At 43.2% G+C, this 21,594-nt stretch overlaps 1 protein-coding gene across 1 annotated transcript in view; it reads right to left on the bottom strand.

Moving 5' to 3' along the window:
• The window catches only part of CD226 (CD226 molecule), a 54,980-nt gene extending 33,911 nt beyond the window's left edge, over positions 1 to 21,069 (bottom strand). The window contains exons 1-2 of the mRNA XM_063923389.1: positions 21,018 to 21,069; positions 20,544 to 20,876 (exon numbers count right to left, since the gene is read on the bottom strand). Of these exons, the coding sequence (XP_063779459.1) occupies positions 20,544 to 20,876; positions 21,018 to 21,060 (376 nt within the window). The 5' untranslated portion in view covers positions 21,061 to 21,069. The remainder of the gene's footprint in view (positions 1 to 20,543; positions 20,877 to 21,017) is intronic.
• Between the last annotated feature and the right edge of the window lie 525 nt (positions 21,070 to 21,594).

Here is a 21,594-nt window from a genome sequence, read left to right as displayed (position 1 = left end):
TACTTATATTAAGACATCTCAAATTTACATCTCTATAGATTTACCAAAATTTTAACACATTTATATTTACAACAGTGAAAATCAGAAACTCCCGTGCAAAGAACGGGTAGAACAGCTAGTCTATGTCCAAATGTTCACATAGCTTGCAGAAAACCATTGTTAAGGTCTGTAAATAAAGTAAAACTCCTTTGATGGGCCAAAGAAGACTGGTATTAGACACTGGAGCAGTGGAAAAAAAAGTATTTTGGACCGACGAGTCCAAATTTTAACTTTCCTGAACTAGAAGATGTCAGTATGTTCGAAGAATGGTCGAAGAACATGTGTTAGATAATTGTATAAGTCATACAGTTAAACATGGTGGTGGTCATGTCATGATTAGGGGTGGCTTTGGTGGAGGAAAGGTTGTAGATTTACAGTAGTTCAAATAACATCAACTAAGGATAAGAAATGATACCACAGTATTTTTGTACATCACGCTGTATCAAGTGAAACCCTGAAATGTTGGAAAGGTGTTCATCATGTAACAAGATAACGACTCTAAGCACACATCTAAACTGTGTTTCAATTATTTGAAAAGAAAAGAAAAGCAGAAAGTTCTACAAATTATGACATGGCTTCCTCAGTCAAATCATCTCAATCCCATTGAGAAACTCTCAGATGAGTTACACAGAAAGGTTTGTGTAATGGCTCCAACAAATACTAATTCACACTACTCTCATTTATACAGCAAGTACCATGGTTAAGCTACTATGATGATTTATCTACAGCCTAATTACCAATATTGTTACAGCTGCTAGACTCACAGCAATATATTCTATCGGTTTGAGCATTTCAGGACAGCATTTCCTGGTGGATTTTTACCAACTTGGGTGGATACTGATGATATAATCTTATATACGGTGCTATAGTGTTGCAAATTTGTATATTTATATATTTCAATATTGTCGATCTTTTTATTATTAATTATAAAGCAGTGATACATGCCACAGGAGGACACACTGATGAAAGCCAAATTTAATCTGAAATTTATGTTATACTTTAAACTTATAAATAATTGTTATAATGTTTAGTTACAATATCATGTAAAACATTATTAGGAATAAATAATTTCATTATTTCACGTTATTTCACTACATTTTGTACAATTATTTTCCTTGGCCAAAGACTTTTGCTTGCTAGTGTATATTGTATATAGTACCTACTGAAAACCATGTTGTTTGCCAGCCTGGGATTAACTAATTTGCTCCCTTTGGCAACTTCTCTTCTAACTATTCCTAGGTAGCATTCCGTGGTCAAAAACACAAATCCTATCTGTAGAAAATAAATAAATGCAATAATTTAAATGATTATGACATATGAGTGATTATTACTTAAACTCAGTCCACTTTAACTCTCTTCAAGGCTTAGTACATAGACTGCTAAAGTTTACTGTAGTGAGGGAAGAGATACAGTTAGTAGGGGGTAAGACAGGCTCCTGGCACTCAGACCCATTCCCCATGTGTGCCTCCCCAGCCATTACCTTCACCGCATGTCTCTGGTGTAATAGCTGTTTTGGAGAAAGTCTGTTCATGAGATGATTTGTGTGTGATAATAGCAAACACATTTGTTTCTGTAAGGTGCCTTAGATATTGTATTCCATTAGATATGGGATCTATTGTTATAAAAACAGTGAGTAGACCTCAATATTTAAGGTAGTTAAGAATCAACTTACGATATACAAGGTTTGTGTGATTAAAGTAATGTGTAATGAGAAAATAACTGTTTTCTCAATAACATCTTATTGTGTCCTGAACACACTGGTGTCACCTTGCTCTGTGACACCCCATGCTCTAAAGTAGCCCCCCGCCTTGTCAGAAGGGGATGTGGCCTTGTGGCACACCTCCATTTTCATCAAGTCTTTCTCCGGAGACTCTGCCTGCTCCAACTCAGTGACAGGAAAACGGGCGCTGTATGATAATGTCACAATGCAGCACCCAGCACCCGGTCACTAAAGAGGAACCAGCATTTTGGTATCACCCCCTGAATGGGTGACACTCAGGTGTGGTCTGCACCCTCTGCTCCCTTCTAGTGAGACCTCTGCCTGACAATAGTGTATGCTATCATTTATTCTTTTCATTGTGTCAAACTAGGGGACTGATTCAGTAGCACAGCTGCTGCTGCTTGTTTGTATGTATGCAGTGGCTAATCCCACAGGAAGCATCTTGTGTAAATAGACGCCTCCTGCCAGCTTCTGTGACACTGTCACTCTGCATGAACATTGTTTATCTGTGAAATCCTTAAGGCCCATATAGACCGCTCAGCACACATCTCTCCCGCCACTCAGCACAGCGCGATGTGTGCTGAGCGTGTGGGGGAAGACGGGGGGGCGCTCACTTCACACAGCGGGTGAAGTGAGCGACCTGCTAGATTGGCCTGCATGCATGCCAATCTAGCAGCAGCGATAGCGATGCACGGGGCGGGGCTGCGCATCGCTATCGCTGTAGGGGATACACACGGAGCGATAATGCTGAAATTCTAAGCAATCTAGTCAGATTGCTTAGAATATCGCTCCGTGAGTACCCCCCTTTAGGTCTATCAGGATGGCCGGTTTTATCACACAGCAGGGCCCAGTGAAGCTGTGTCGTGTCCCCCCCCCCCCCCCCCCGTTTTCTGAAGCACTGGCTGTCACTGTCCCTTTTATTAGAGATGAGCGCCTGAAATTTTTCGGGTTTTGTGTTTTGGTTTTGGGTTCGGTTCCGCGGCCGTGTTTTGGGTTCGAACGCGTTTTGGCAAAACCTCACCGAATTTTTTTTGTCGGATTCGGGTGTGTTTTGGATTCGGGTGTTTTTTTCAAAAAACACTAAAAAACAGCTTAAATCATAGAATTTGGGGGTCATTTTGATCCCAAAGTATTATTAACCTCAAAAACCATAATTTACACTCATTTTCAGTCTATTCTGAATACCTCACACCTCACAATATTATTTTTAGTCCTAAAATTTGCACCGAGGTCGCTGTGTGAGTAAGATAAGCGACCCTAGTGGCCGACACAAACACCGGGCCCATCTAGGAGTGGCACTGCAGTGTCACGCAGGATGTCCCTTCCAAAAAACCCTCCCCAAACAGCACATGACGCAAAGAAAAAAAGAGGCGCAATGAGGTAGCTGTGTGAGTAAGATTAGCGACCCTAGTGGCCGACACAAACACCGGGCCCATCTAGGAGTGGCACTGCAGTGTCACGCAGGATGGCCCTTCCAAAAAACCCTCCCCAAACAGCACATGACGCAAAGAAAAAAAGAGGCGCAATGAGGTAGCTGACTGTGTGAGTAAGATTAGCGACCCTAGTGGCCGACACAAACACCGGGCACATCTAGGAGTGGCACTGCAGTGTCACGCAGGATGTCCCTTCCAAAAAACCCTCCCCAAACAGCACATGACGCAAAGAAAAAAAGAGGCGCAATGAGGTAGCTGTGTGAGTAAGATTAGCGACCCTAGTGGCCGACACAAACACCGGGCCCATCTAGGAGTGGCACTGCAGTGTCACGCAGGGTGTCCCTTCCAAAAAACCCACCCCAATCAGCACATGATGCAAAGAAAAAGAAAAGAAAAAAGAGGTGCAAGATGGAATTATCCTTGGGCCCTCCCACCCACCCTTATGTTGTATAAACAAAACAGGACATGCACACTTTAACCAACCCATCATTTCAGTGACAGGGTCTGCCACACGACTGTGACTGATATGACGGGTTGGTTTGGACCCCCCCCAAAAAAGAAGCAATTAATCTCTCCTTGCACAAACTGGCTCTACAGAGGCAAGATGTCCACCTCATCTTCACCCTCCGATATATCACCGTGTACATCCCCCTCCTCACAGATTATCAATTCGTCCCCACTGGAATCCACCATCTCAGCTCCCTGTGTACTTTGTGGAGGCAATTGCTGCTGGTCAATGTCTCCGCGGAGGAATTGATTATAATTCATTTTAATGAACATCATCTTCTCCACATTTTCTGGATGTAACCTCGTACGCCGATTGCTGACAAGGTGAGCGGCGGCACTAAACACTCTTTCGGAGTACACACTTGTGGGAGGGCAACTTAGGTAGAATAAAGCCAGTTTGTGCAAGGGCCTCCAAATTGCCTCTTTTTCCTGCCAGTATAAGTACGGACTGTGTGACGTGCCTACTTGGATGCGGTCACTCATATAATCCTCCACCATTCTATCAATGTTGAGAGAATCATATGCAGTGACAGTAGACGACATGTCCGTAATCGTTGTCAGGTCCTTCAGTCCGGACCAGATGTCAGCATCAGCAGTCGCTCCAGACTGCCCTGCATCACCGCCAGCGGGTGGGCTCGGAATTCTGAGCCTTTTCCTCGCACCCCCAGTTGCGGGAGAATGTGAAGGAGGAGATGTTGACAGGTCGCGTTCCGCTTGACTTGACAATTTTGTCACCAGCAGGTCTTTCAACCCCAGCAGACCTGTGTCTGCCGGAAAGAGAGATCCAAGGTAGGCTTTAAATCTAGGATCGAGCACGGTGGCCAAAATGTAGTGCTCTGATTTCAACAGATTGACCACCCGTGAATCCTTGTTAAGCGAATTAAGGGCTGCATCCACAAGTCCCACATGCCTAGCGGAATCGCTCCGTGTTAGCTCCTCCTTCAATGCCTCCAGCTTCTTCTGCAAAAGCCTGATGAGGGGAATGACCTGACTCAGGCTGGCAGTGTCTGAACTGACTTCACGTGTGGCAAGTTCAAAGGGCATCAGAACCTTGCACAACGTTGAAATCATTCTCCACTGCACTTGAGACAGGTGCATTCCACCTACTATATCGTGCTCAATTGTATAGGCTTGAATGGCCTTTTGCTGCTCCTCCAACCTCTGAAGCATATAGAGGGTTGAATTCCACCTCGTTACCACTTCTTGCTTCAGATGATGGCAGGGCAGGTTCAGTAGTTTTTGGTGGTGCTCCAGTTTTCTGTACGTGGTGCCTGTACGCCGAAAGTGTCCCGCAATTCTTCTGGCCACCGACAGCATCTCTTGCACGGCCCTGTCGTTTTTTAAAAAATTCTGCACCACCAAATTCAAGGTATGTGCAAAACATGGGACGTGCTGGAATTGGCCCAGATTTAATGCACACACAATATTGCTGGCGTTGTCCGATGCCACAAATCCACAGGAGAGTCCAATTGGGGTAAGCCATTCCGCGATGATCTTCCTCAGTTGCCGTAAGAGGTTTTCAGCTGTGTGCGTATTCTGGAAAGCGGTGATACAAAGCGTAGCCTGCCTAGGAAAGAGTTGGCGTTTGCGAGATGCTGCTACTGGTGCCGCCGCTGCTGTTCTTGCGGCGGGAGTCCATACATCTACCCAGTGGGCTGTCACAGTCATATAGTCCTGACCCTGCCCTGCTCCACTTGTCCACATGTCCGTGGTTAAGTGGACATTGGGTACAGCTGCATTTTTTAGGACACTGGTGACTCTTTTTCTGAGGTCTGTGTACATTTTCGGTATCGCCTGCCTAGAGAAATGGAACCTAGATGGTATTTGGTACCGGGGACACAGTACCTCCAACAAGTCTCTAGTTGGCTCTGCAGTAATGATGGATACCGGAACCACGTTTCTCACCACCCAGGATGCCAAGGCCTCAGTTATCCGCTTTGCAGTAGGATGACTGCTGTGATATTTCATCTTCCTCGCAAAGGACTGTTGAACAGTCAATTGCTTACTGGAAGTAGTACAAGTGGGCTTACGACTTCCCCTCTGGGATGACCATCGACTCCCAGCGGCAACAACAGCAGCGCCAGCAGCAGTAGGCGTTACACGCAAGGATGCATCGGAGGAATCCCAGGCAGGAGAGGACTCGTCAGACTTGCCAGTGACATGGCCTGCAGGACTATTGGCATTCCTGGGGAAGGAGGAAATTGACACTGAGGGAGTTGGTGGGGTGGTTTGCGTGAGCTTGGTTACAAGAGGAAGGGATTTACTGGTCAGTGGACTGCTTCCGCTGTCACCCAAAGTTTTTGAACTTGTCACTGACTTATTATGAATGCGCTGCAGGTGACGTATAAGGGAGGATGTTCCGAGGTGGTTAACGTCCTTACCCCTACTTATTACAGCTTGACAAAGGGAACACACGGCTTGACACCTGTTGTCCGCATTTGTGGTGAAATACCTCCACACCGAAGAGCTGATTTTTTTGGTATTTTCACCTGGCATGTCAACGGCCATATTCCTCCCACGGACAACAGGTGTCTCCCCGGGTGCCTGACTTAAACAAACCACCTCACCATCAGAATCCTCCTGGTCAATTTCCTCCCCAGCGCCAGCAACACCCATATCCTCCTCATCCTGGTGTACTTCAACACTGACATCTTCAATCTGACTATCAGGAACTGGACTGCGGGTGCTCCTTCCAGCACTTGCAGGGGGCATGCAAATAGTGGAAGGCGCATGCTCTTCACGTCCAGTGTTGGGAAGGTCAGGCATCGCAAACGACACAATTGGACTCTCCTTGTGGATTTGGGATTTCAAAGAACGCACAGTTCTTTGCGGTGCTTTTGCCAGCTTGAGTCTTTTCAGTTTTCTAGCGAGAGGCTGAGTGCTTCCATCCTCATGTGAAGCTGAACCACTAGCCATGAACATAGGCCAGGGCCTCAGCCGTTCCTTGCCACTCCGTGTGGTAAATGGCATATTGGCAAGTTTACGCTTCTCCTCCGACAATTTTATTTTAGGTTTTGGAGTCCTTTTTTTTCTGATATTTGGTGTTTTGGATTTGACATGCTCTGTACTATGACATTGGGCATCGGCCTTGGCAGACGACGTTGCTGGCATTTCATCGTCTCGGCCATGACTAGTGGCAGCAGCTTCAGCACGAGGTGGAAGTGGATCTTGATCTTTCCCTAATTTTGGAACCTCAACTTTTTTGTTCTCCATATTTTATAGGCAGAACTAAAAGGCACCTCAGGTAAACAATGGAGATGGATGGATTGGATACTAGTATACAATTATGGACGGACTGCCACGGTTAGGTGGTATAAAAAAACCACGGTTAGGTGGTATATATTATAATAATAATACAATTATGGATGGACGGACTGCCTGCCGACTGCCGACACAGAGGTAGCCACAGCCGTGAACTACCGCACTGTACACTGGTTGATAAAGAGATAGTAGTATACTCGTAACAATTAGGATGACACTATGACGGTATAAAGAATGAAAAAAAAACCACGGTTAGGTGGTAGGTATATAATAATAAATAATACAATTCTGGTCGGACGGACTGCCTGCCGTGTGCCGACACAGAGGTAGCCACAGCCGTGAACTACCGCACTGTACACTGGTTGATAAAGAGATAGTAGTATACTCGTAACAATTAGGATGACACTATGACGGTATAAAGAATGAAAAAAAAAACCACGGTTAGGTGGTAGGTATATAATAATAAATAATACAATTCTGGTCGGACGGACTGCCTGCCGTGTGCCGACACAGAGGTAGCCACAGCCGTGAACTACCGCACTGTACACTGGTTGATAAAGAGATAGTAGTATACTCGTAACAATTAGGATGACACTATGACGGTATAAAGAATGAAAAAAAAACCACGGTTAGGTGGTAGGTATATAATAATAAATAATACAATTCTGGTCGGACGGACTGCCTGCCGTGTGCCGACACAGAGGTAGCCACAGCCGTGAACTACCGCACTGTACACTGGTTGATAAAGAGATAGTAGTATACTCGTAACAATTAGGATGACACTATGACGGTATAAAGAATGAAAAAAAAACCACGGTTAGGTGGTAGGTATATAATAATAAATAATACAATTCTGGTCGGACGGACTGCCTGCCGTGTGCCGACACAGAGGTAGCCACAGCCGTGAACTACCGCACTGTACACTGGTTGATAAAGAGATAGTAGTATACTCGTAACAATTAGGATGACACTATGACGGTATAAAGAATGAAAAAAAAACCACGGTTAGGTGGTAGGTATATAATAATAAATAATACAATTCTGGTCGGACGGACTGCCTGCCGTGTGCCGACACAGAGGTAGCCACAGCCGTGAACTACCGCACTGTACACTGGTTGATAAAGAGATAGTAGTATACTCGTAACAATTAGGATGACACTATGACGGTATAAAGAATGAAAAAAAAAACCACGGTTAGGTGGTAGGTATATAATAATAAATAATACAATTCTGGTCGGACGGACTGCCTGCCGTGTGCCGACACAGAGGTAGCCACAGCCGTGAACTACCGCACTGTACACTGGTTGATAAAGAGATAGTAGTATACTCGTAACAATTAGGATGACACTATGACGGTATAAAGAATGAAAAAAAAAACCACGGTTAGGTGGTAGGTATATAATAATAAATAATACAATTCTGGTCGGACGGACTGCCTGCCGTGTGCCGACACAGAGGTAGCCACAGCCGTGAACTACCGCACTGTACACTGGTTGATAAAGAGATAGTAGTATACTCGTAACAATTAGGATGACACTATGACGGTATAAAGAATGAAAAAAAAACCACGGTTAGGTGGTAGGTATATAATAATAAATAATACAATTCTGGTCGGACGGACTGCCTGCCGTGTGCCGACACAGAGGTAGCCACAGCCGTGAACTACCGCACTGTACACTGGTTGATAAAGAGATAGTAGTATACTCGTAACAATTAGGATGACACTATGACGGTATAAAGAATGAAAAAAAAACCACGGTTAGGTGGTAGGTATATAATAATAAATAATACAATTCTGGTCGGACGGACTGCCTGCCGTGTGCCGACACAGAGGTAGCCACAGCCGTGAACTACCGCACTGTACTGTGTCTGCTGCTAATATAGACTGGTTGATATTTAAAGAGATATTAGTAGTATACAACAATACTATACTGGTGGTCAGGCACTGGTCACCACTCCTGCAGCAAAAGTGTGCACTGTTAATTAATATAATTGTACTCCTGGCTCCTGCTAACAACCTGCAGTGCTCCCCAGTCTCCCCCACAATTAATTATAAGCTTTTAATTTATACATTGATGACTGTGCAGCACACTGGGCTGAGCTGAGTGCACACAGACTGAGTCACACTGTGTGACTGACTGTGCTGTGTATCGTTTTTTTTTTCAGGCAGAGAACGGATATAGCAGAGAGAAGTGAACGGATATATTATATTAAATAAAAGTTAACTAGCAACTGCACTGGTCACTGACTGTGGTAAACTAACTCTGTCTGCGACTCTGCACAATCTCTCTCTCTCTATCTAATCTATCTCTATTCTAATGGAGAGGACGCCAGACACGTCCTCTCCCTATCAATCTCAATGCACGAGTGAAAATGGCGGCGACGCGCGGCTCCTTATATAGAATCCGAGTCTCGCGATAGAATCCGAGCCTCGCGAGAATCCGACAGCGTCATGATGACGTTCGGGCGCGCTCGGGTTAACCGAGCAAGGCGGGAAGATCCGAGTCGCTCGGACCCGTGAAAAAAAACATGAAGTTCGGGCGGGTTCGGATTCCGAGGAACCGAACCCGCTCATCTCTACCTTTTATGCCTCCAAATGGCCACAGCATGTCAATCTTGCTGTGGCTTAAGGGGTACTATAATTGTCGTAGCATACAGAGATCTGCACACGTGTAGTACACATTCTATACATGCGCATATCTGAGAGCATCAGGGTTGTACGAAAACCATCTGGTTTTCATAGAATATATCTCTGAATCTGACCCTATAAGTAACAGCATTATACCTTAGAAGGTATGCAATATGCAACATGCATGACCGATATGCTAGCCTGAATACCCCTCCCAGGAAGTTTGAAAGAATTGGTTCTGATAAACATCAACAGACTTCACGCGTTTGGATAGATGTAAGATAAGGCTCATAGTTTTAATAAACTTAGGGGAACATGTATTAAGCAGTGATAAAAGTGGAGAAGTGAGCCAGTGGAGAAGTTGCCCATGGCAACCAATCAGCATTGACGTAACATTTATAATTTGCATACTACAAAAGTATACAGAGCAGCTGATTGGTTGCCATGGGCAGCTTCTCCACTGGCTCACTTCTCCACTTTTATCACTGCTTAGTACATGCCCCCCTTAATGCTGTGAAATATGGTTTAAGAATTGCTTCTACCCCCAATAACAATAGTGGAGTTAGTAAATGGTTGCTTAGATAAAGAGGCCGATTCAGCATGGAACGCTGCTACGACAGAGTTTGCACACTGAAAACCGCCGCTGTGTGTGCATGCACAGAAGCTGCACTGCGCATGCGCACACAGTGAGGTGTGATGGCATCTCACATGTGCGAATGACCTGCCTGATTGACAGGCAGAGGCGTTCACGGGCTGGGAGGGGGCGTCACGTCGGAATTTTGTAGGTGGTGTTGCGACGTTGGGGTGGGCACGGTCCAGACAATGAAGTCGTGACCAGACCATTTGCAGTGCGTGCCGCAGTGGATGCATGATGTCACATACAGCCACTGCGACTGAAAAGATGGCGGGTTGCCGTCTGCCTTTGCAGAAGTAAACCCTGAACATGCAAGGGCATCGCTGTTGTGCAATGCGCTCGCATGTTTGTGGGGGGGAAGGGGAGACCTGGCATGTGGAGTGGACTTGCCCTGTGCTGGGCGTCCCCCTGCATGCCCGTGTAATGGGGTGTAGATGTGTGATTTTTCGCACATTTATGACCCATGCTGAATTAGGCCCAGGGCCGGTGCAAGGTTTTCCGGCACCCTAGGCAAAACTTAAGCCTAACCCCCCCACCCCCATATTTACGTTACGTCACAGTAGTGCCTCTTATTGATGTTTCATCACACAGTAGTGTCCCGTATTCACGTTACACTACAGTAGAGCCAATTTACATTAAACCACACAGTAGAGCACATCCATGTTACGCCACACAGTAGTACTCCCTGCAATGTGCTTTGAAGGCTGCCAGGGTACACATTGTACATAACAACAAAACTACATTACATATATATATATATATATATATATATATATATATATACACACACACACATACACATACATACATACAACATACATACATATATATATATATAAATCCAACCTTTTTATAAAACAATATATCCTTTTCATGAAACCCAGTGAGTGCCTATTATGTTCCCTTCTTTAGTTATACTGTAGTTGCAAATGCTAGTCACTCCCCTTCGTGTATATATATTTATTGATTCTGTGCCCCATATCCCCTTTCCTGTTTATAAAAAATATATATATATATATATATATATATATATATATATATATATATATATATATATATATAGTTGAAGTTCAGAACATGGGACCCCGGGATACCATAACTAAACTGTTTCAGAACAGTAAAACGTACCCTTGCTCACCACAGGTTACTATTCCTATTACATGTCCACGTGGATAGTGAAACTGATAGCTCAGTGTTAATTTCAGTATCTTTCTCTATACTCTCGTCTCCAGCCTCCTCTGCACTTCTGCCTGCCTGGCACTGTTGGGGTGAGGTCAATTGTTACTGGCTTGTGGTAGTCGGAAACTACTTGGTGGACACGCTGACACAAACGGGGTTGATCGCTCGCTAGCTACTTTTAGCAGCAGTGCAAACACATAGTCACCGCCTATGGGAAGTGTATTTTCGCTTTGCAAGTGTGCGAACGCCTGTGCAGCGGAGCTCTGCAAAAACATTTTGTGCAGTTTGAGTAGGTCTGGACTTACTCAGCCCTTTCGATCACTTCAGTCTTTTTGGTCCCGGAATTGACATCAGACACCCGCCCTGCAAATGCCTGTACATGCCTGCGTTTTTCCAAACACTCCCAGAAAACGGTCAGTTGACACCCACATACGCCTTCTTCCTGTCAATCTCCTTGCGATCGGCTGTGTGAATGGATTCTTCGTTAAATCCATCACTCAGCAACGATCCGCTTTGTCCCCGTACGATGCGCCTGCGCATTGCGGAGCATACGCATGCGCAGTTTTGACTTTTTTTACCTGATCGCTGCGCTGCAAAAATCGACAGCGAGTGATCAACTCGGAATGACCCCCAAGATTCTCCTGCTGCTAACAGGGTGGTGACATAAGGAAGGGGGTAATCCAGGTGAGGTGCTGACAATGGGTCGCACTGTGTCACATCAACAAGAATTGTACCCTCTAATACAGTTCACAAAGTGGTGTGTGATATGGTGCAGCAATGTCCCTGCTTACTTGTGTTGACCCTCCTCTGGAATGGACACCAGAATCCCATTAGGGATCCCTCTGGAAGCGGACTCTGCAGTGCTGTCTCCTCCATGCTCACCCGTGTGCAGCTGCTTGCTCTTTCCCTTATTTGGGCGGGCTGAGGTCACTGCAAAGCCATGTTCTCTGCGGAGCTTTCTCTCCCTCCCCTGTCAGGGATTCCTTCACTGAAGCTGCCCACACACTCCTTATATGGGCAGGAGTGTCACAGTTCATCTCTGCTCCCAATGCTCTCTCTCTCACAGGGGAAATCCCCGCTGTCACTGCCGGGAGCCACACACTGATACACAGGCTTCCAGAGCACTCCGGGGCTGACACACAGGACTTCAGCCTCTGCTGTCTGCCTCAGTTAAACGGAGCCTATCAGCGCTCCTCACAGATCCTCCTGTCACAGCACGCCCTAGAGAGTCCCCTTCCTCCAGGCACACTGCATTTTAACCCCTCGCCTCAGGAGTCCCCGGATGTTTCCCCGCGCTGACTCTCCCCCCAGTGGCTGTACAATCAGGTAGGAGGGGTGGCCCCTTTTACACTGCTTGTTGCAGTAAGGATTTCATAAGGAGAGGGGAACGAGGATAAGGCTGCGGGCTGCGTTTTTTTGTGTAGATGGCAGCACAGCCAGGGTCACACTGCTGCCATTTAACAGGATTCAGGAGGAGCATGCCGCCCTCTAGTGGCTGCCGCCCATAGGCAGCTGCCTAAAGCTGCCTAATGGTAGCGCCGGCCCTGATTAGGCCCACAGTTCCTAGACCTGATCACTTTGGCCATCCATGTATGTTATGGCCATATTGGAAACTCTGCTCTCCGGTCAAGCTTTTTGCCTGCATAAATGTTATAAGTGTAAAAGAAAAAAGCCATGATTTCACATGTGCCCCAATTAGAATAGATTATAAATGGACAGTATAAATTGAATGAGCTACCTCAGAAATGCATTCATCAGCTTATACCAGAGCCTTATAATGTTAACATACAAATCCATTTTATTTCATGTAATTCTACAGCATTTGCAATTCACACCTAACCTTTTTAATCATTGTTGATAGTGTGCCTTATAAATTCAATTTGCTTTCGGATATGCATCCAATTATTGTTTTTCAAACTGCATTATCTTAAATTGTATTTTATAGTAGGAAAAAAATGAACAATCTCTTCTATAAAATGTTTGCTTTGCTACAGAATGATGAATAACCCAAAGTTATTATGATATTTTGGAAAAGAGACTACAGTAAATCATTGCTATTATGTTGATCAGTTTCAATAAAAATATTTTTCTGTCTATTTTAAATGATACCTCTGTCTGTCAACATTCAATGAATATTATTATGAAAATACACTTTTTAGGAAATGTTAGTGTTATTATAATATTTCCACTAACCTAAGCAATATTTATACTGCATAATAATAATCCTAACTGATATATTTTTGCAAGCTATACGGTGGTTTAACCTACAGTATGTTCAAACATCGAGCTGGTTGTCCCTGTACAGAGGTTTCTCCTCTCATTCTAGAATCCCACTGGTTTAAGGAAATTGAAATCGTGGCATGAAGGTTTAGTTGGGAAATGTTAGCCTGGAGAAAAGCACACAGTTCTGATAAGCAGCAGCACATCATTTAAAAGTGGTGTTAGATATTGGACAGGGGTGGAATTATCAGAGGTGGCAAAATAATATGTTGTTGCATCACCCTGTATAACAATGTGGTTTCAGACAGTGATGATAGAAATCTATTAAAAAATAAGGTTCAGACACTTATTAAAAGGTCTGAATTACCCCATCTAACCTATGTCTCTTCAAAGCACTCCACCACAGGTGCTCACTGTTACTCAGCTATAACATAGAAACATAGAATTTGACAGCAGATAAGAACCACTTGGCCCATCTAGTCTGCCCCTTTTTTATCCTTTAGGTAATCTCAACCCTTTTTGAATCTTAATTCATTGAAAGGATATTCATATGCATATCCCAAGCATGTTTAAATTGCTCTACCACCTCTGATGGGAGGCTATTCCACTTATCCACTACCCCCTATGTGAAGTAATTTTTCCTTAAATTTCCCCTGAACCTGTATCCCTCCAGTTTAAGTGTATATCCTAGAGTTCTAATACTTCTCTTCCTTTGAAGAATGTTTCACTCCTGAACTTTGTTAAAACCCTTCGTATATTTGAAAGTTTCTATCATGTCCCCCCTTTCCCTCCTCTCATCCAAACTATACATGTTAAGATCTTTTAGCCTTTCCAGGTAAGTTTTGTGATGTGGGCCATGCACCATTTTAGTTGCCCTTCTTTGTACACTGTCTAATGTATTTATATCCTTCTGGATAAATGGTCTCCAGAACTGGTCACAGTATTCCAGATGAAGCCATACCAATGACCTATAGAGTGGCATTATTACTTCTTTTTTTCCAGCTACTGATTCCTCTCCCTATGCAACCAAGCATCTGACTTGCCTTTCTCATTGCTTTGTTGCATTGCTTCCCTGCCTTTAAGTGACTTCAAATAGTGTCTCCTAAATCCCTTTCCTCCTCAGTAGTTTCCATTATAGTACCCTTGATACTATATTTAGCCTTTGGATTTTTGAGACCCAAGTGCATGATTTTGCATATTTTAGCATTAAACTGTAGTTGCCACATTCTTGACCATTTCTCAAGCCTACCTAGGTCATTAATCATTTGTTTTACCCCTCCCGGTGTGTCTACCCTGTTGCATATCTTTGTATCATCTACAAAAAGGCATACTTTCCCTTCATTACCATTTGCAATGTCACCAACAAAGATATTTGCTCTTTTCCAGTCTTCTGGAATGGCACCTGTATTTAGTGATTGGTTAAATAATTTTGTTACTGGTGCCACCAGCACATCTTTTAGCTGTTATAGTATCCTTGGGTGGATCCTATCTGGCCCCATTGATTTATCCACTTTTAGTTTTGAACGTTCTGCTAGGACATTGTCCTCTGTAAATGTACTTTCATCGACCTTATTTTTATGAATGTCTTTGCAACTTAACTGTGGCCCCTTCCCTTCGCCTTCCGTAGTAAATACGGAGCAAAAATAATTGTTTAGGTGATCTTCTATTGCCTTGTCTCCCTCCACCAAATTCTCACTCTCAGTCTAAAGTCTTATTATTCCTCCATTTGATTTTCTCCTTTCATTTATATTCTTAAAAAATGTTTTGCCCCTTTATCTACTGACTGCGCCATTTTCTCCTTAGCTTCTGCCTTTGCACGTCTGATCAATTTCTTAGCATCCTTCTGTCTGTCAAGATACACCTCTTTGTCGTTATTATTTTGAATCTGTTTGAATGTCCTAAAAGCCATCTTTTTTGCTTTCACACTAGTTGATACTTCTTTTGTGAACCACACTGGCTTCCTTTTCCTGGTGCTTTTCCTAACCCTTTTGATACAAATGTCTGTTGCCCTTAGTATTGCACTTTTCAGATTTTCCCACCTCTCCTGCACTCCTTCCAAGTTCCTCCAGTCCACCAATGAATCACTTAAACATCTCCCCATTTTTGCAAAGTCAGCATTTCTAAACTCCAACACCTTGTTTTTGTGTGACAGGCATTGGATCCTGTCTTTATACTAAACCATAATACTTAATGATCACTGGATCCCAGGTGCTCACCCACATATATGTCTGATATCCTGTCCCCGTTTGTAAGAATTAAATCTAATGTTGAGTCTTTGTGAGTGGGCTCCCTCACCAATTGCTTGAGAGATGCTCCCTGTAAGGAATTTAGAAATTTGCCACTTGTAGCAGAACCCTTCCAATTTACATCAGGTAAATTAAAGTCTCCCATTATTATGACTTCCCCTTTAAAGCCATTTTAGTGATGTCCATCAATAGGTTCCTGTCCAAATCCTGCCCCTGGCCTGGTGGTCTATAGATCACCCCAATGTGAATAATGTCCTTCACCCCGGTTTCTGTGGGGACCCAAAGGTCCTCAGTTTTGTCTTCAATATTGTGTATTAAAGTAGCATTTATGCTTTTTTTCACATACATTGCTACCCCTACTCCTACTCTTCCCATTCTATCCTTCCTGAATAAATTGTATCCTGGAATAGCTATGTCCCAGTCATGATTCTCATTGCACCATGACTCAGTAATTGCCACAATATCCAGGTTATCCCTTGTCATCGCAATTAGCTCTGGAAATTTGTCTCCTAAGCTCCTAGCATTTGCACACATAGCTTTAAGAATTTTGTTTGTGCATCTGTTATAAGTAGCCATGTCCAGACAGTACAAAATAAATGACAAGTTTAAAGTTGAGATTACCTGTTTGGTGATGTTGCTCAGTGTTTGGTATTTGTTTTTTTTACTAATCAGGAATCACACTCTGTCCATTACACCATGACTACAGCTCACTAAATGTAAATATATAGTACACCTGTCCACAATGGCCAAAAGATCAAAGGAGGTAAACACCAGAGCACATGCAATAATAAACTATGTTTCACTGAGCAACTTCCCCACACATGCAATGCCAATTACAAGCAAATCATTACATCAAAAAACAAACATAAGTTTGCATAAGAGATAACTGTAGTGAGCAGAATGGGGATGTCTTTTTATAGTTAAAAAAAAGACAGATAATATACATAAGATAAATTACATACTTTTGAGGCATTAAGACAGTCCATGTGTCATCGTTTTGGTGTGTTGATGTTTTCCTTCTGTTTACCTTCGGTTTAACGCAGGTATAATGCTAATATAATAACACTTTTACGTCAGCACTTCTATGGAAGCACCACCAGCCGACGGCTACCAGCATTATACTGAACTTTAAATTGTAAAATTTGCCATGTGAAGGCAATGACTGCGAACTCCACCCAATACAATTCCACTTAAAAGCTAAGGCAATAAATTAGCTTAAACAAACAGGCATTACATACCAACAAGGCAGACAACTGTATCTTTACAAAGAAAAAAAACAAACTCTTTTTCAATGTACCTATGCAAAACAAAACAGCTATGCAGCTATACTTCCGCAATTGTCATTACACCCCTAATCTTTATCAGATTTAAAACACTCATAATAAAATCTTTAGAAAATCCCCTCATACTCAGTCATTGGGATACTCACTATCATTGAATGTAATTGGGTATACCGGGATGTGGCTAGAATTTTGTGGGCCTCATAGCAACATTTTGAAGGGGCTCTTGTCCCAGTGCTAATAGAGAGACACCTTTCTGGAGCAGTTGTTAATTTTATGCCACACTGTAGTGCCCCAGTTTATTTTATAAATGATAGTAGTGCCCTAATTCACATTATGTCACATTGTAGGGCTGCCAGTACACATTATACAATACACTTCCCCTAGTTCACATTACGAAATACAGTGTCTCCAGTTCATATTATGCCACATCACATCAGTGTGCCCAGTTCATATTATCCCTCCACCTCATATTGTGCCACATTACAGTTCCCCATTTCATATTAAGTAACATTATAATTACCACGAGCAGGTCCAGGGGTGTAACCAGATATATTGTAGGCCCAGTGGCAAACATTTGTATATAGTACAAGTAGCTTTGACAGTGAAGGTGGGCCCCTCTCAGCTCTGTGACCCATAACAGCTGCACTCCCTGCACCTATGGTAGCTACCTATGCTCTTGAGGGTATGAGTTTGTTCAGCAATTTAAGGAAAATGTGCCATTCTCATAATATAACACTACACTGTGGTACATAACATACTGTAATATTGTACTGCATTGCATTGCATATGCATTCATATAGCTGACACAAGCTCTAGATCATTTATCGTTCAGGCTCTGTAAAAAGCAGTTGCATGTTTTTTATATATTTTATTTCCATTTAGGTTATGTTGTTTGTGAAGATTCCATTTGGACTACTTCATGAAGTAGATTCCCTTTGGACTGTAAGAATTATAAATACTAATTATAAGTGGACCATCAAAACTCTAAATAAGGGTTAGGAGATGTCTTCATTTGTATTGAAACCATTACAAGAAAAGTGTGTATTATCAGGAACATTTGGCGGATTACATGTTGGACTGAGGTTTGGCTGTCAGTGCAATTTGTTTCTTAAAGTTCTACCAGGCCCTTCGTGCTTAAGCAGCCAATGATAGTCAGGGATTGCTTGGATTCGTAGTTCACCAAGTGTACTTAATGATTTTAACACTTTACACCATTATACTAGCTTTTGTTGTTCAATGGGAGAATCAGTGCTATTCTCTACAGGCTGCCCAAGGGATGGAGATCCCATGGTACATGTAGGTCCAATCCTAGGGACTTCCAACATGTGCTGACTGCATCGCAAGTCTTCTGAGCCTGAAATAACAATTGTGATGTGCAGTGAGGTTAATGGCTGGGGAGGCACATATGGGGATTGGTCTGACTGCTGGAAGCCTATCTCACCCCCCATCTCACTCTGGGTCTCCCCTCACTACACTAAGTTACAGTGTACATTGAGTCACCTACCTCTATCCCTGTGTCTTCTCTTGCTGCTGCTGGCTGAGCTTTGACTACAGTGCACTTCCTGGTCACATGACACATTTAAGTGTCCATTAGTGAATAAGGCCCACCCCCACACTCAGGGACATGCCTCTATTCGCTCCCTTTCTGTGCAGTGTTACTGACCTTGGTGTTGCTCCGCCCCCAGCTCTGTAAAGCAGTGTCTGCCTATAGTACCAAGGCAGAGCTGTTGCTACCTTATCTCTCATCTTCATGCAGCACCAGGGATCTCCACAAAGTTGTTGAGTGTTAGCTATAAAAAGGCTTATAATAAACAAAGATGTTTATATTATAAACATCTTCTTTGTATTATTCTAATAGTTTTTATAGAAAATCTCAGGAGTTTGACAGGGAGTAAAACAGGGGAGGCTCTGCCCCCCCTAACTACATGCCCCTGACCAATATAAGAATAGAGTGAATATACATGGTGGACAGGAGCTCTGAATCAACTAAAGGGGCAAGACAGGGTCTAAGGCATGTAAAGCGGGGTTTTGGCCACACACCCTGCCAATAAGTGTGATAATGTCACTCCTCCAAGCATTCCCTGTGTAAAAGTGGGGCACTGTGGATGAAGGATCTGGACTCAAGATTCAGCAAAGTACGGAGAACAGACGGACAAACAATTGACTGAAGGTGAGCTGTGCTTTTAGTTACTGTCCAGTGATACTGAAGGATCAGTACTTCCATGAAAATCATATTTTAAAGAAAAATAATTAAAATGATTGGTGGCAGTAAGCACGCCCCCTTGGGCGGCACTAGGCAAGCCTACTCTGGTGGAGCACTGCCAAGAGAGTTGTCTCTAGCTGCTATGGGGGCCCGCTAAACTTTGCTATTTAGCCCTCAAAGTTCTAGCTATGCTCCTGTCTATAAATATTATATGATATATTGTATAACACCTAATAGTTATAGGTAACAGGAAAGTGCCAGGAAGCGGAAACTATGGGATTCCAAGACATTATGTAACTCTAACAAGCTATAGTAGGACTTGGGAGCTATGAAGAGCAATCAGAGGAAGATGCCAAGCACTGAACCATTGTTACCAGGTAAGAATGTATCAGTGGTTCGTAGTACAGTAAAGGTGGGTACACACTAATAGATATATCTACAGATCAATTGATCTGCAGATATATCTATGGACAGATCGGGCAGTGTGCTGTGCATACACACTACCCGATCCGTCGGGGACTGATGTCATGAACTGGGCGGGCGTGTACACACGCCCGCCCAGTTCAGCTGTCACTCACCACCGGCCGCCGCAGCATGTGTACGGGCGGTCGGCTGACCACCCCGTACACACACAGCGACGCGCCAATATATCGGTAGATATATTGGCCGTCGGCTGTGCTGCGCGGCCGATGCGACACGTCTGTGAACGACGGAGTTCACAGACGTATCGGCCATACACACTGGCCGACGGTCCCGCGATATATCGGCCGTTCAAGAGAACGGCCGATATATCGACCAGTGTGTACGGGCCTTTAGACAGATTGACTTGGGGAGGTGAAGGGAAAAGTAATCAGAAAAAAAGTTAAAGTCCCCTTTTCTGCATGCTGTTTGATTGAATTTAGCGTTTCGTAATTACATTTCAATCATTACAGTGCTAGTACAGTATTTTGCATCCAGTTTATGCCTAAACAGCTATAATCCAACATGTTCATGTCATAAACAATACACTAACCAAACTACTGTACTAAACAGAATGCACATTTTAACAAGATAACATATCAAATAAGTAGTTACATGTAATTACATTGCAATCTTCAAATATAATTAATAATTTAATTTTAACATAAAAATCTGAATGATCTTATTGTAATGATGTACACTACTGAGTATAAAATACCATAACACTTACCTGCTTGCACTGCTATGACCTTTCTCACTGTACCTTTTGGAAAGAGAGCGATGTAACAGAAATAGATGCCAATGTCTTCTTTTGCTGTTTCTGTCAATATTATAGACATGTCCGATGAGAAGTTCTCAACCACAAATGACATTCTTCCCTTGTACTTTTCTGAGAAGTATTTCCCATGAATCATATGGAACGCACACAGTTGTTCTTCAAAAGATCCATTCAATTTAAACCAGGAACTCTGTAATATAGTTTCTTTGCCGGAATACATGCAGTCCAAAGTCATTCTTTTTCTGAGTGTTACTGTAGTATCCACTATTTCTTCAACTAGCACAGCTAAAAACAAAAGAAATACAATTTTACAATACGCCCACAGCATTAAACTGTAAGTGAGTGCTACAGTACTACCGTTTATTCTGGTCACTACGTCAAGAAAAGTATTAACAAAAACATCCAGTATAGTAAGTGAAACCTTACTTTTAATTATGTGTAGGAAAAACAGACCCATCATAATTTTCATCTTCTCGAGTAGGGGATCTATGTTAAAAGAAAGAAAAGCAAAAATGTTCTAGACTTAAAATACAGCAGCATCATTTCCTTTGTTGGTTTCCACAATTAGCACTGAGAAAGGCATGGAAGGAGGGGTGGACCTACAGTGTGATATTGTGCCTTTTGTAACAGACATTAGTTATGGTACAAAGACCACCATGAAGCATTTTTATGGACTACTTGTAGAAAGATCATTTTAATGTAGTCCATATACTTGTGCGATAGGGCACATAATCCTTTAGTTTCAACAGCATCTGAGAGAGAAATCAAAGGATTGTGCACATTTAAGATACCATGTGATGCGCGGGCACGCCGCTCGAATATCGCGTCTCATGATAGTATGTGCTGCCCTTAATATTTATCGCATCGCTGTGCGATCGCATGTGTTTTTTAAAACACATGCAATATATCGCACTGCGATGTGCGATGGGCACCCGCCGGGCCGCTCCCACCCGGCGGTGACGTGCCCATCACATGATTACCATGTGATCTATCTTATGATCGC

Source organism: Pseudophryne corroboree, chromosome 5, assembly GCF_028390025.1.
Source record: "Pseudophryne corroboree isolate aPseCor3 chromosome 5, aPseCor3.hap2, whole genome shotgun sequence".
In the NCBI taxonomy this organism is placed as follows: domain Eukaryota; kingdom Metazoa; phylum Chordata; class Amphibia; order Anura; family Myobatrachidae; genus Pseudophryne; species Pseudophryne corroboree.
This window is presented reverse-complemented; position numbering and strand designations above follow the sequence as displayed.